The sequence below is a fragment of the Cololabis saira genome, chromosome 23 (assembly GCF_033807715.1).
Source record: "Cololabis saira isolate AMF1-May2022 chromosome 23, fColSai1.1, whole genome shotgun sequence".
Taxonomy (NCBI): Eukaryota; Metazoa; Chordata; class Actinopteri; order Beloniformes; family Belonidae; genus Cololabis; species Cololabis saira.
The window spans coordinates 27,157,818-27,174,644 of record NC_084609.1 but is presented as its reverse complement, the minus strand read 5'-3'; the positions used below and the strand labels follow the sequence as shown (position 1 = coordinate 27,174,644).

At 41.1% G+C, this 16,827-nt stretch overlaps 1 protein-coding gene across 1 annotated transcript in view; it reads left to right on the top strand.

Annotated features, from left to right (window-relative positions):
• LOC133424167 (uncharacterized) overlaps nt 1–5,215 on the top strand; it is a 48,194-nt gene extending 42,979 nt beyond the window's left edge. The window contains exons 18-21 of the mRNA XM_061714616.1: nt 1,314–1,403; nt 1,647–2,036; nt 4,621–4,859; nt 4,942–5,215. Of these exons, the coding sequence (XP_061570600.1) occupies nt 1,314–1,403; nt 1,647–2,036; nt 4,621–4,859; nt 4,942–5,215 (993 nt within the window). The remainder of the gene's footprint in view (nt 1–1,313; nt 1,404–1,646; nt 2,037–4,620; nt 4,860–4,941) is intronic.
• Nucleotides 5,216–16,827: the final 11,612 nt, after the last annotated feature.

Below are 16,827 nucleotides of genomic sequence, written 5' to 3'. Positions count from 1 at the left end.
CCATCCAGTGTTAGAAAGTATCTCCAAGTCCTTGAACATCAAAAAAAGTCTTCAGGAAAGGCCAAGAAGAGCCCCTGCCCACAGCCCCAAATGAACCAACTCACACTGCCTGCAGCCTTCAGGGGGATGATTTCCCAGCAACAGGTAGACAAACTAATACTGGACTACATTATTGGAGATTTACAGCCTCTTAGTAAGGTTGAAAAGCCCTCCTTCATCAAACTAGTGACTGGTTTGCAACCAAGCAGACGTGCGCCGTCAAGAAGGCAGGTGCAGGGACTGTTAAACAAAGAATATAATGAGGTTATCACTAACCTAAAAGCTGAACTTGCTGATATTGACTGTGTATGTACGACAGCAGACTGCTGGTCAGCTGTCAACAAAGGATTTATGGGCATCACCATACATTGGCTTGACAAAAATGATGTATCACACAGGAGATCAGCAGCCCTTGCATGCCGTCGTGTCAGAGGAGCACACACACATGATGTGCTGGCAAAGGTGTTGGCAGATGTGTATAAGGAATTTAAAATTCAAAACAAGATTGTATGCACAGTGACTGACAATGCCTCAAATTTTGTTAAGGCATTTAACTGTTTTGGAGAGAGTATCACTGTTGCTAATGCAGCAGCTGCTGAAGCAACTGAAGATAATTAATCAGAACCTGCCCCTGTTAGTGATAGCTCGGGTGAAGATGATGATGATGATGATGGGATTGAGCCTGCACCTCTATCAGATTTAGAGGATCCTTATCTTCCCCCTCACAGAAGATGCATGGCTCACACCTTAAATCTAGTTGCCAAAGACACAGAAAAGGTAACTGATAAACAGTACAAAGCACTAGCGAGGCCTGTGTTTTCTTTTTCTTCTTCTTTCTCCTTGTCTGCACACATATTATTGATTGATACCATGACGGTATTTTTTGGGGGGGGGGGGAGGGGTGGGGGGGGGTGACATCCACTGCCAATCCAGGAAGCAGGAACACACGGAGACACACGTCAAGCACTGGAAATCTGCAACAAAAAACCACAAACAAAGCACGAAACCGGCACGGAGCCATCCAAAACACGAACAGCAATCGACCTAAATCTTGAGATCTGATCGCAGTCTGAGCTAAGCTATCGCTACCGCTACCTAAACCCAAAAACTAGAGAGCCAGCATGCAGGTGAATCCTGTGTTTTCAAAAGCATCAGCACTGTGGAACAGAGTTAAACGAAGTCCGAAAGCCTCAGATTTTGTTGATGAAAAACTTGGGATTAGTTTTGTCACTCCAAACGACACCCGTTGGAACTCTATGTTCTTCTCCATGCAGCGACTGTCTCACATAGCCACCTTAACTCCCCAGGCCAGCAGTCTGTCCTTGGATCCTACTCCTGCATATGGCACACTCCTTCTGCACACAGTCTGTGATGAATTTGGCCTTCGTCGATTCACTGCAGAAGAAATTGACTTCATACACAGGTTTGTGAGTGTAATGCAGCCTTTAACATCTGCACTAAACATCCTTCAGGGGGAGAAAAACACCTTCCTTGGGTACCTGGCTCCCACCATTGTTCAGTTGAAAAGTGATTTGAATGGCCTTTTGGATGAGAGTTTAAAGCCTACTGCCACACAAGGTCTGACTGCATGTCGTCCCCTCATCCAGAACATGATGCAGTCACTCTCAAAAAGACTGGAGGGCATGCTTGACAAGAAAGAACACATACTAGCAGCTATACTACTTCCAGTGTTCAAGATGGACTGGGTGGAGGACGAGATTAAGCGCTTGCAATACCGAGCGATGCTGAAACAAGAGTTGCAATCTGTTGATGTGCCTAACGACTCTGATCAAGCCCAGACCTCTAATGATCTTCAGAGGAAAAGCAGTGCTTCATCCTTTTCCAAGTTCAACCGCATCCCATCAAGCATCAACAAATCTGAGGTGGACATCTACCTGGATTCACAGACCTCTGATGATTTTACTGAGTACATGCTCCTGCCCAAACTGAAACAGCTGTTCATCAAATACAACACAGCACTCCCTTCAAGCGCTCCAGTAGAGAGGCTCTTCAGTTCTGGAGGCCAGATATTTAGGCCCAGGCGAAACAGATTGGGAGATGCCAACTTTGAGAAGCAACTGCTTTTAAATGCAAACAAAAAAAAGTAGTCTGACTGGACTTTACTGCAAACAGTAGGCCTAGTCTGTGGACTTAAGAGTGGACTGCTTATCCAACATTGTGTCTTTTGTCAGGACGTTTAATTGCATTCATTCATTTTAGAAAAATAGGAGCCTTTTTCTTCATATTTGTTTTTTTTGGAAACTAATGTTAAGAGTGAGTGACACAGAGCACCACCTAGTTCTACAAGGGTGATTCATTTACCGTATTTTCGCGACCATATGGCGCACTGTGTGGAAAGGCGCACCCTCAGTTTTGTGTGTCATTTTTGGTTTTAAAACACACATACGGCGCACCGACCCAAAAGGCGCCGTCTCTGTAGACGGAGCTGCACACGCACGCGCGCTGCAGAACACACACGCGCTAAAAACAGAGCGGAAGCAAAACTTAGTTTGATATTTTATTTCACGTTTCACATCAATCAAACCCTTCAAAGGTTCATATTCTGTTTCTGCATTAAAGAATTAAAAAAAAACACCGGGGCTCTGCACATAAACCTGTCTCAGCCACCCGATCAACTCCTCATCCATCCAGCCCTTTTCATTTCACTCTGGCTGGAAAAGTCTCTTTAGGGAACGCTTTTCTTTTAAAAATCACCATAGCCGGCAGTTTCTGTCCATCAGCGTGGCAGCCAAGCACGAGAGTAAATAAACTTTTCATACCCCGTTGTGCTGCGGATCCCGACCGCGGCGGTCCCGGGTCCCCGGTCCCGCTCCGCTCCGTCCCCCCCCGCGCTGGACCGGGTCCGCTCCCCGTCTGCTTCCTCGCGCTGGACCGGGTCCCGGTCCCGGTCCGCCCCCCCCACCCCGCGCTGGTCCCGCGGCGGTCCCGGGTCCCGCGTCCCGGGACCGCCGCGCTGGTCCTCCTCCGCTCCGCCGCGCTGGACCCGCTCACACACGCGCTGTCGGGGAGCCGGTACCGGGGTTTGTATCCGACACGAGCTCCGCTGATTCAGCTGCGCCAGTCCGAATTTCCAGACCTGGAATCAGCTTCGTGATCATCATCCCTTCATCCAGCCCCCCCTTTTCATTCGTCCTTATAATGACTCCGGCTGGAAACGTCTTATGCAAAGTTTTTCTTTTAAAAATCCCCATAGGTTTCTGTCCATCAGCTGCGCCAGTCCAGCACCACATACATGAGAATCTGTGTGTGTTGCACCGCGAATACACACCCGCGCATGTCGGGATCCGGTACCGGGTTTGTAACCGACAGATTTGGCTGCAAATCTCGGAGTGTGAAGCTGATCTGACCTGAGACAGACCCCAGAAATCTCTGCTCGCAAAGCTGCCGGGAACCAGGTCGATCGGACCGCTTTGGGAACCAGGAAGTCGGCTGCAGCAGCGCGCATCACGAGGCTTTAACCTTTAACGTGTGCTTATTTAAATAGAGCGGAGCAAAACTTAGTTTGATTGTATTTTATTTCACTTTACACATCAAGCAAATCCTTAAAAGTCTTTATCATCTGTTTACGCATTAAACAGCTCAGTGGAGTCTCATTCACGTCGCAACTCACGGGGGCTTCACCCGCCCCCTTCTCCCTTTACCGTTCTCATGGTGGCCGGCCTCACATTACCGTAATTCAGGTAATAGACACGGCGCACCGTTTCTTAAGGCGCCCGGCACATTTAAAAAAAAAAAAAAAAAAAAAATGTGCGCCTTATGGTCGCGAAAATACGGTAATTAAGAGTTTTAAAAAGAAGCGTCCTGGAGACCATAAATATATTTTCTGTTGTTCAAATGCAGTATGATACTAGTTTTTGTTAAAGTGTCTAAACAATATTTCAGGACTTTAGAGCATTTTTTTTCCTTGCTGGTGAACATAGAAAAATAAGAGCACATGTATTTGATGTTTGTTTTGTGTTCACATTCCCATTACAGATGAACACCTACTCTAGTTCTACAGGGGTTGTTTTAGTTGCTAAACAACATTCTGGTGAGTCAAACTTTTTTTATGTTGTTGGAATGTCTTAAATTCATTCTTTTTCTAGAGGAACAATATTGTTGCAACAGTTGAATAAAGCAAAACAAAAATGATCATTTGTCCACATCCTTTGTGCTATAAGCAATAACTTAATCAATTTTGTGTGATAGAATGTAAGGTCTCGTATAATTGATTGCAAGACATGACACTATAATTGTGGCTTTTGCAGAGTATGAACATGCATACGCTAAATAGCATGATATTCCACTAGGACAATACATGATTGTATACAATGAACAGTTTAGGATAGGGTGGCGTTTCATTTGTTCTTCTCAGCTAAAAATATTGAAATGAACTGAACTTGAACTAGTTCAAAATGAAAATGGTGAACTTTGAACTTGAACTGTTCATTTTTAAACTATGTGAACTGAACTTTGAACTAGTTCACGAGAGGTATGAACTTGCACAACACTGAAGGTGGGGTGGATGCACGTGGTCCGGGGGAGTTGAAGTCTCACTGCGGCGGGGTTAATGACCTTCAGGATGGGGAAAGGGCTGATGAACCTGGGAGCCAACTTCCTCTCCCGGGTGGAGAGCCAGACCTTCTGGCCAACCTGGTAGGTCGGCGCTTGAGTGAGACGCCGGTTGGCCGACAAGGAGTAGCGGTCCGAGGCTCGGAGAAGGGCTGTTCGAGCTTGGGTCCAGGTGCGGCGAAAGCGACGGATGAAGGCCTGGACAGAGGGGCAGGTGATCTCTCCCTCAAGTGCAGGGAAGAGTGGGGGTTGGTACCCGTAGCAGCATTGAAAGGGGGAGAGACCGGTGGCTGAGCTGGTGAAGGAGTTGTGGGCGTACTCGACCCACAGGAGTTGCTGGGACCAAGATGAGTGGTTCTGTGACACCATACAGCGTAGTGCCGTCTCCATTTCCTGGTTCATGCGCTCCATTGGACTGGGGGTGAAACCCAGAGGACAGGCTAACGGAGGCCACAAGCTGAACGCAGAACTCCCGCCAGAAGATAGAGGTGAACTGCGGACCCTGGTCGGAGACCACATCTACGGGAAGACCATGGAGACGGAAGATGTGGAGCAGGACCAGCGGAGAAGTCTCCTTGGCAGAGGGGAGTTTGGGAAGAGATAAGGGATTAGAATAAGCCTCAGATAAGGGTTTAGTGTCCATACTGGTTCTACTGGACCTCAGATAAGGGACTAGTGTCCATACTGGTTCTACTGGACCTCAGATAAGGGTTTAGTGGCCAATATGGTTCTACTGGACCTCAGTGCTGCTTTTGACACTATAGATCATGGCATTTTACTGCACAGGTTAGAGCATGTTGTTGGGATTAAAGGGACAGCTCTAAATTGGTTTAAATCATACCTATCTGACAGGTTCCAGTTTGTTCCTGTACATGAGGTTTCTTCAGAACAGTCAAGGGTCTGCTATGGTGTTCCACAGGGTTCAGTGCTAGGACCAATCTTCTCAGTTTATACATGCAGCCATTGGGAAGTATAATCCAGGATAATGGCATACACTTTCATTGCTATGCTGATGATACACAGCTCTATTTGTCTATGAAGCCGGATGAAACAGAACCGTTAGTTAAACTTCAGGCATGTCTTAGGGACATCAAGGACTGGATGTCCAGAAATTTCTTGCTTCTAAATTCAGATAAAACAGAGTTTATCATTCTTGGTCCAGAGCATCTTAGGAAGGGATTAGATGGTGTTGCGATGGCTTCCAGTGCAACTGTGAGAAACCTTGGTGTTGTTTTCGATCAGGATTTGTAGTTTAAACCATATGTTAATCAGGTTTGTAAAATAGCCTTTTTCCATCTCCGTAATATTGCAAAGATTAGGAAAATCCTCTCACAGAGTGATGCAGAAAAACTAGTTCATGCGTTTGTATCTTCTAGACTGGATTACTGTAATGTGTTGTTAGCAGGATGTCCAAGTAATTTGCTGAATAGGCTCCAGCTGATCCAAAATGCAGCAGCGCAAGTGCTGACAGGAATTAGCAGGAGAGACCACGTCTCTCCAGTGTTAGCGTCGCTCCATTGGTTACCCGTCATTCAGAATCCAATTTAAAATTTTATTACTTGCGTATAAAGCCCAAAATGGCTTAGCTCCACAATATTTGCAAGACCTGATAGTATTATCAGGTCTTGATAATACTATCAGGTATTATGTTCCTAACAGAGCTCTCTGTTTGCAGGTTTACTCGTAGTTCTTATTTGGAGTATCCAAATGTAGATTTGGAGGGTGGGCGTTTGTGCTATCAGGCACCGTTACTATGGAACCAACTTCCAATCTGGGTTAAGGAGGCTGACACCACCTCAACCTTTACAACCAAACTTAAAACCTTTCTGTTTAGTAAAGCCTATAGTTAGTGTTTAGTAAACCTCTAGTTGGTGTTGGTAAATCTCTAGGTAGTGTAAACTCTAGTGTGTTAGTCTGTAGTCATAGTTGCAGCTATAGAACAAGACTATAACAGTTAGTCTCAAATATAGCTTGGTGGTAGATATGCTGCTATAGGCCTACGCTGCAGGGGGGCATCAACATGATCCACTGGGCGGTGCCTCTCACCCTTCTTCTCCTCTCCTATTCCCTTCCTCTCTTCTCCATTTCCATTTTTATTTAGTATCTCAAGTATCTCATAGCCATCATTTTTGTCCATCGTTCCTGTAGCATGATAAATAGCTTGTCACCCTTTAACACATCAGCCTGGTGCCCCGGGCCAAGCCACTGTCACCCATGGGTGAAGAAACCTGTTTCATTTCGGCTTTGACAGTCCTAATTTCAGGTGTTATTTCAGTTGTGACATCTCAAAAGTTAGCATGTAAATGTATGATGTTGAAGCTGGGTATTGTAGCTAAATTTTGCCCACTTTTGGAGTAACTGTTGATGCCAGGAGTTCTTGACAGTCTCTGGGAGTGCACAGCAGTGCATGCAAGACAGTCCAGAAATCTTAAAGAAATTTAAAAAAAAATTTGAAGGAACACAGTGTGAAAATACAGTAAAGACCAAGGCTGTTAACTGGCTGCCAAACGCTCTCAACAGCTGCCAAATCGAGGCATTGGGCCATTTTGCTTTTTATGTAGTTTTTAAACTCCAAGATGTGGAAGAAAAAAAAGGAAACAGCAATGTTGTTAAAGGCATTTGAGAAATGTTTAATCTTTGAAGTGATGCCTATTAAAAATCAGGTCATGTTGTATTTTAGCGTTTGACTTGTTCAGAGACTCCAGCCTGGGGACTCCAACTTAGTTCAAAGTAAATGTGTTTTCAGCTGAGACTGATTTCAGACATTGCTGTGATTTCAAACTCCCTATGGGTTGTGAAAGATGATAATTCTCATGTGGATATATTTGTATCCATGAAACCAGTTGATTGATTGTATGGATGATGCCTTAACTAATGTTTTTCTTTTAAGTGTGTACATATACTGTTATTTCATCTATGTTTTAAGCTTTATGGATTTCACTCTTAATTTACCATGATATAGGTTATTCAGATGATTTGTATTTTCAGTAGATATACCGATTGCAAATTTTCCTCACACTTTCTGAAAATTATTATTATTATTTTAAACAAACTGTCCGAAAAGACTTTCATATTTTTTTTCCAAACTGCACCATGTTACAGAATTTTTTAAGAAAGAAAAAAAGAAAAAAATGTGTTTGTGTTACAGTTGTGGTGGCGTTCTTCTGTTGGTGGGAAGGGATACCACCATGCCACGGTTACATGACGCCATCACAGGAGTCTCCGGCTATATAAGATACTTTCTGAAAATACGTTTCCTCTTTTTCTCTTCCGAAATTAGGACTTTACAGCCTCTTGCAAACACTTCTTGCACTGTTAAGTTTGAATGTTTATCTTCTCCAGCTTGATCACCTGTAATTATTATGGATATTTTTTAAACTGCATATCTTCTGATCTTAAAGGAGCTGTATGTAAGAGCAATAATAAAACGAATCATAAAATGACCCCCATATGTATGGGGAGGAGGGGGAGGGTACACGCCGCTCAACAATATTTTGAAAGTGACTGCAGTACCAGTTTTGGACATTTATTACAGACGGCTCCTTTAAGCTTATTTCATTTTTTACTTAAATACTTTAAATTCGACAGTTACATATTTTTCCTACAGTTTTGTTTACGTCAACTTTGTTTGGAGATGTTACAGTGTTACAGTATGGTTGTATACAATGTTATTGGGTGAAAAAAACTATTATCAACATGTGACTGTTGTATCTGGTAGTGACAGTCATTTGATAAGTACTACTGATTTTAAAACATCTGCAGGACCTTTCATACAGGACGCTCTGAAAACTATTAATATCAGTTTGTGTAATTTTAAGGTCATACAAGTTTAATCATTATGTTTTAAACTTCTCTCAGTAACTTTTAGCGTGTTTCAAACCCACAATAGCAAGTTTTTCAATAGTAATACACTTTTAAAATCATAGCTAAGTCAAAATACACACACTGTCTGTTTACAGTTTTTCACAATTGTTTAAACACATTATTGGAACATCAGACACAATGTGCACAACCTGAAACTCATTTTTCCGGTGGCTGAACCAATCCTGCTGAACTCCAAGCACATTTACTGCTCTAGACTCAAATTCCCATTCCATACCACACATTTCTCACAACACTACACACAATTCCCAATATCCTGCACACTCTTCCTGAATTCCCTCTCTTGCTGTTCACACAGAACACACATTCAATCACATTTCTAAACTCCAAAGGCTGTTGTGCAACATGCAATCAGCAATTTGCCATTGAATTCATATTCATTGATGAAGCGGGGTTCAACCTTGTAAAAAGAAAGTGCCAAGGGAGGAATATCATTGGCCAGCATGCCATCACGGAGGTCCCTGGCCAACGTCACGTTATAGAAGTCAGTAGTCAATACAAAGTTGTTTTTTTTGCATGTACATCAGACAAGGACCAAAAGGTGTAGACTGAAGCCAAAGCTTATTTTGTCTACCCTTTTACAGTAACACAATGTAACCACTATAGTGCAAGATTTGAAAAAACAAAACAAAATAACTACATGACAAAAACATACATATATATGAGAGAAATAAAGAAACAAAGTAAATAAATAAGAAAAATAAATAAATGTTGCTCAAACTGGCAAACTGGACTCAATCACCACGGCGTCCTCCATCACCATGCCGCCCTTGGCCCCTACAACACTGCACTTCTTCTAGCATTCCTACTCATACTGTAAAATATTACGTATTTGTTGTTACAGTAAAGAATTGTGTGTTGTTTTCTATTTGAGTAGCCTATACATAAGAACACTATATGGTGATATATTACATCCAACAGCTGAAGGTGAAACACTGAACATACAAGTGCATGATTCTACTGAGACATTCATATAGTGTTTTCCATTCATACTATAGAGTCTTCCATTCTGCACATCAGTGTTCAGTGAGTGCTTGGAAATGTCTACTCAAATGATGTATGTGTTTGGCATTTGAGAAGGAAATACCATTTAGTGAAGAGTTAACACTGTTTTGAGGGTAGAGTGTGCTTTTGCAAGAGAAGTGTAGGATTTTGCATTTTGTGTGTGAATTTTGTAATTTGTGTTTAGAGTTTTGAGAAAGTGAGGTAGTCTATCAGGAAATGTGTTTAAACAATTGTGAAAAACTGTAAATATTAATTATACTTATACTGTGAGATCTACAACTATTTTAGTAGTGTGTGTGGGCAGCTGAGAGATGTGTTAAATCAATTCAGTTTTGGGGTTTCTGGGATAAACAGTCTCTCAGAAACTGAATGAAATGCAAAAAAGGTTGCAACCGTCTCCAGTCTCCCCATAACGGTTCCACCTTCATGCATCTCTTTTGGGATGATGAGTTATTGGGTGTGTGCTGTTTTTTTTTTTTCGATGGCCAAAAGAAGTTTATTTTACTCTCATCTGAGCAGAGAATCTAGATGGTGCTTCTTGCTTATTACTGACTTTTCAGATCAACCTTCACAACGTGAATGAGGGACAGGATGGAGGCGTATTGTCTTTACAGGGTGGCTCTGAAACAGTTGTGATCAGAAGTGAAGGAAACGTGGAGTTTGTGGACGGAGTTCAGATCAACTCAACAGTGCATCTGCTCTCCAACGTGCATTCAAGAGATCAATTCAATTCAGTCTAATTTTATTTTATTTATATAGCGCCTATTACTATACAAGTGGCACTATCTGTAGGCAATTTCCAGAGACCCAGAACATGACCCCGGAGCAACTCCCCTCACGGGAGAAAAACTTTAAGCCAAAAAATGGCAACCGGATTACAGCTCTGGCCTGAAAACAAGATAAACAAATGGAGGGGGCAGACCAGCATAACAAACTACAACAACAATGGTCACAATTATGCTCATGAGATACTTCTAATTAATGACTGTTGATTGAGCTGAAGAAAGAAAAGAAGATAAAAAAAGGGTGAAAGTTGTAACCTGGGACATATATGGATTTGGCTCACAGACAAAGAAAAATAAAGTTCTCAGCCACCTGGACAGTTTAGAAGCAGATATTTGTCTACTACAGCGAACACACCAGTCAGATTCAGCCCATAGTAAATTAGTGTTATCGAAATTAATTAATTCATACTCAGTTTATTATAACTAAAAACAGGGAAGGGTTAGTCTCTTGATTACACAGGTATCTGTCATATAATAGCCTGTTTGATGCCTACCAGTCTGGTTTTAGAAAAATCCACAGTACAGAAACTGCCCTCGTCAGAGTTATCAAGGATCTGAAGATTAACACAGACAACCACAAAGTCTCTATTCTGTTACTTCTCCACCTTAGTGCAGCTTTTGATACTGTGGACCATGTCATTCTACTTCAGCGCCTTAAACAGTGTTTGGGCCTCAGAGGAAACAGTTCTTAACTGGTTTTCATCATATCTAAGTGGTAGATCTTTCTCTGTTTCGGTCGGCAGCTATGAATCTGATAATGTCAGCATTCGATATGGAGTCCCACAAGGGTCAATTCTAGCTCTCCTACTTTTCAGTTTGTATATCTTACCACTTGGGTCCTTCTGCATCATAATATTCAATATCCTTCTTATGCTGATGACACACAATTATATATATCTGTTACTACCGATCATTTGAGCCCAGTCCATGACCTCATTCAACACATTACAGATATCAAGTATTGGATGGCAACAAACTTTTTACAGCTAAATGAAGAAAAAACAGAGATTTTTAATTGGTCCAAGTGCTCTGAGGCAACACATTCTCCCTTTATTAACTCCTCTGTCAGTAAAACCTTGTGAACTTGTCAAAAACTTGGGTGTTATTGTAGATGCTGATCTTAACTTCCAGACACATAGCTAATGTTTCCAGGACTGCCTTCTATCATCTCAGATATATATCTAAAGTAAGATGCTTTCTGTCACAAAAACTGCTTCATGCTTTTATCTCCAGTAGATTAAATTATTGCAATTCACTTTTTGCAGGACTGACAAAGCAAGTGTTACATAAACTCCAGCTTATTCAAAATGCTGCAGCCAGAATTCTAACCAAAACCAAGAGATATGAACACATCACTCCTGCTTTATCCTCTCTTCACTGGCTCCCTGTGAAACAAAGAGTAGATTTTAAAGTACTTCTTATTGTCTTTATATCTATGAATGGCTTAACTCCCTCCTACATGGCTGACATGCTCACTGAATACATACCGGACAGATCCCTTAGATCATCAAATAAGAGTCTTCTCATCATACCTAGAATCCACACTAGATCTGCTCATGGTGCTTTCAGTCACTACACTCTCTGGAATTCCTCTTCACAGGAACTAAGGTCTGCTCCAACAGGCCTCTTTCAAAAGCAGACTAAAAACTTAACTTTTTGCACAGGCGTTTGACTAAACTCTAAATGATTGGCTGGGTGATCGCACTTGTTAAAATGGAATTATGGTTGTTATTGTTGTTTTTCTCTTGTCATAATTGTTTTCTACTTCTGTTATTGTAAACTTGTAATTTTGTTTGTTTATTTGTTTGTTTATGTATTTTGAGCACATTGAGTCCATGCTCATCATGTGAAATGTGCTTTATAAATAAATTTGCCTTGCCTTGATAAACAAAATAATCTGTTTCATTCTTAATACAACTATCACTCACCCTGAAAGACACTTTATTATCTTAAACATATAACAACAACACAGTGACAGTTGGCAGTATTTACGGTCCCAACATAGATTAAATGATTTTGCTCTTGCCGATTGTTGGCGTGCACAACATCCAACAGTCAGAGAGTCAATTTTTCCCATAAGTCCATCGCAATCATTATTTTTCTGACGAATTCAATTATTTCAGAGATCTCAGATGAAAACATTTGTTCTATCATAGTTGGTGACCATGCTCCAGTTATCTTCATTTGGAGTCAGGCTTACATAATAATACCACTAGATGGCACTTTAACACATCTCTTCTTAAAGATCCTGAGTTTACTGATAATTTTGAAAGAGTGAGCGTCCTTCCTAGAAATAAATGATTCCCCAGGGTCATTATCCACACTGCAATGGGAAACAGGTAAGACAGCACTATGAGGTAAAATCATATCATACTCCATTTATAAAAATAACAAAAGAGGAGAAACTTAAACTAGAACAAAAGATTAAAACACTTGAAACATTGGACGCAAACAAGACAACAGAAGAAACTCAGAAGGAATTAAGGAAACATCAAGTTGAATTAAATGAGATCATAAACAATAAAAAATCTCACATTTCTCATCCAGAGACTCCCACAAGAACATTTTCACCATGACAATAAATAAGGTAGATACAGTATTTGGCTTATCAAATCAAATGAAACAAAGAACAAACGATTCCCACTATCAAGGACTCAGCTGGAAAGCTGACCAACTCTTCTCAAGCAATCAATAAAATATTCAGATTATTCTTTGCAAAATTATATTAATTTTATATCAACGCAGGAACAGGAAGGCATCAACTCATTTTCCGAGAGCATTGAGCTCCCTCAACTTAACAAAGAACAAGTTGGCAAACTGGATGCACCACTTACAGAAAATGAAGGTAACTGCCCTTGTGGTTTTTAAACAAAACTCAAAATTTCCAATGAAAACAAATACAGCAATTACTAATTACTGCCAAGAAAACTAACTTCATGAGCTTGAAAACAAGGCACATTGCACATTTATCTCTGGAAAAACGTATTTGAATATATTTCTTCATCTACTACTACTGTCATTTAGCAGACGCTTTTATCCAAAGCAACTTACATCTTTGACACACACCATGGAGCAATTAGGGTTAAAGGGGACCTATTTCTTTCTTGCTTTAACATATATAAAGTGGTCTCCCCTAAGCCTGCCAACTCAGAGAAGGAGGAAAGCAATCAAATTCTGCAGTGTCTGTACAGCCGCCCGGATGAGCCGTCCAGTGTGATGTGGATCTACGAGCTGTTCAGATTCTGCTCCCGTCGTTACGTAACAACGGGAGCAGAGCAGAGGTTTGGCCTCCGATGCGCGAAACCACGGCCACAACTATAAAACCGTGTAACCGCATGCGAGCGTCCGACTATCGCGTCGCACTGCGTGACATCAGACGCTCTCTGTCCATCTCCCTCCAGCAGCTGCCACTTTATGGAGGTTTTTGTAGTGAAATGAGGAGGAATCATAGAGATAACTTCTCATTTCAACGAACTGGATCAGCCGTTCCTCATCAGTGACCGTTTCCTACAGTGCTTTCAACCGGCTTTCAACACGAGCGGCAGGAAGAAAATAGAAGCAGGACGTCCGACAAATGTTCAGCTTAAAATGGCGCGCCGCGTCGTGCTGCCAGTTAGGACAGTCCAATAGAAAATAAAGCAATGGAATTGATATTGTCGCTAACGCTCGCTCGCATCACATGACATGACACGGTGTAAAGGGTACACCGTAGGCTACGCCGTAGGGTCTGCGTCGATTTAACGCAGAACCATATTTTCAGGCTTAACTCCGCCGGCCGGAGCTTCCGCCATTTTTTCGTAGCGGTGTATCGCGTCATTCAGGCAGCCAATCAGCACAGAGCCTCATTATCATAGCCCCGCCCACTCAGAATCCCTCATAGATAATGAGGTTAGAGAATGGGAAGATAAAGACATGGTTTAGAGGCTGAATTTCTAATTTATATAGAAAAAAAATCAAAAGCTTGTTTTTAAGACATTCAAGGCCTGTTTAAAATAGACATTAAATGCCATAATAGGTCCCCTTTAATTGAAGTGCTAGCTTCTGATTGGTTAGTTCAGTCACGTTCAGTGTGAACCGGTGTAAAGCGATAGAAGTGTTTTTTTTTTCTCTTTATCGTATAATGTTCACAAAGTGTAATGCATTTCATGTCATGGGTAGTGTATTTTGAAGGATCAAATACTCAACATCCCATCTTATCCATTTTAAATCAATATTTCAGGGGTAGCATTTTGATTTGATTTATTTCATTTTTGTATGTAAAAAAAAAAACAACACTTCATGAGAAGTTTAAGAAAACAAAACAACAAAACAAAGAATTTCATCCTTTAAAACGTACTATCTTGATTTACATGTGCCAAAAATATATAATAATTTAATAGTCCAGTAACATCCTATCAAATAATGCTCCCGTCACTTAATGCATTCAGATCAGATACTAATAACCTCACTGCCACTGCAGGATGAATGTCAGCATACTTACACCCCCCAATTTATCCATTTTGTAATCACTATTTTTGGATTGATAAGTATAAAATAATAAGAAATAAAAGTAAAGGCACACAAACAAACAAATTGTCTCAATTTCTGGTTTCAAAAGAAGAGTCTGTCAAATTCAGAAAATGACATTTAATAACATAATAACCATAACAATAATAATAATAACAATAACAAATAATTATTTGAGAACAACAACAAAATACCAAACAGAACAGTTCGGCCACATTTCATGCACTTATATTGTGTCCCTTTGTCATAGTGGACACATTCAAAATGTCCCCACCTACTGCAGGACTCGCACTGCACCTACAAACAAATAAATTATATACATCAATATAAATTAATAATACAATACAAAGCACTATGGCTGGGCAATTAATATAAAAATAATGGATATAATGGAATAATGGGCCCTACAAAGCACACATTTTAATCATACTTTACCATTTCTATCATGCTCGTATCCCCATCGCTTTCCAGATAGGAGCACACCACGCAGTAATCATCTGCATTACCTGTTAATCATAGATTTCATAAGATATAAAATAGAACGTACAAACTACATTTTGTCAGAGCAAATAAAGCAAATTAAATTACTATTTGATACCACTGACCTTTCAACTGAAGCACAAGCTACGTTTAACCGTGCTTGTGCAACAGCTTGTGTCGCCGTCTGTGTTATGGACACATTGGCATTCTCCCGTGGGTGCAGTGGGTGCCGTGGGGGCTGTGGGGCTCGTAGGGCTCCTTCGGTCGGGCTTAAGATGTTTCACACTGTACTAACTCTTTAAGCGTTTTCCTTTCCCGTCAGTCAGCGAAACTAGTTTTCCACTTACACGACTTATGGTGTAAGGTCCAGTGAAATCGGGCTCCATTCTGCCTCCTACGCCGTTTCCTCATTAAAAAGCAGGACCTCATCGTCGACTTTGAACGAGGTGTTCCTGTACTTCTTCTGCACTCTTTTTGCATAGGCCTCCCTCTGACTTTCCTGACTTTTGGCTATGTTTTCTGCTACTTTTAAAGGGGACATATTATGGCATTTAATGTATATTTTAAACAGGCCTTGAATGTCTTAAAAACAATCTAAAGCTTGTTTTTTCTACATAAATCAGAAATTCAGTCTCTGGGCCATGTTTTTATTTTTTCCGCTTCTAAAGCCTTTTTCTGTGCTTCATTTTCAGGGCGGGGGGGGGCTATGATAATGAGGCTCTGTGCTGATTGACTGCTTGAATGACGTGTAGGAGGGGAGGAGAATAAGCCTGTCTGAACACTAGTGCAGTCTTGTTCTCAGAGATGATAATCTGGAAAAGAAAAAATATTGTTGCATGAGGTGGATTAATGACCAGGAATGGTGGGTGATGACTTAAAGTTATATCATGTGAAAATATGCCATGTCCACCTCCACGTGTTTATTAGCTTAACAGATTTTTTGAGAGAAAAGGAGAAATCCGGGCACGGGAAGCATCTAAGATGATCTCTGCTGGCTTGTATATATATAAATATATATCTTCTTAGGGATTTTGAGGATGTTACTCACCGTTAACCGCAGCGTGGACTGAAGGGATGCAAAAAAGTATGGGTGTGGCAATCAAACTTTGAAAATCGACTGTGCGCATGCGCAGAACCACAAAGTAGCAGATCTCGCTACTTTGTCAGTTTGTTGTTTGTTGAAAGAGGATGCCTCACCCAAAGCTTCCTCAACTTTGGGTTCCTCTCTCAACAAAACGGACACATGGGCATTATTTGTTATTGCACAGCGGTGACATCACAGCACGGGCAGCGTGGATCGACAGAACACCGGGATGTAAAAGAATGTCAGTAAATGTGGAATCAAATAAGTAAAAAATGTCGTTGTTCTTGTTAAATAAAGTTAAAAAAAAAAGTGTGGAATCAAATAAAGTGCTAATTGAAAACGTTATCCCTCTCCGTGCTGCTGTTTATTCTGTTAAAGAGTTATCCAACCACCACACAACGAATCCTCACGTTACAGTTGGTAACATCTTTTATACGGTAAAACCACAAACTGAAAGGAAAAGTGGAGAGAGAG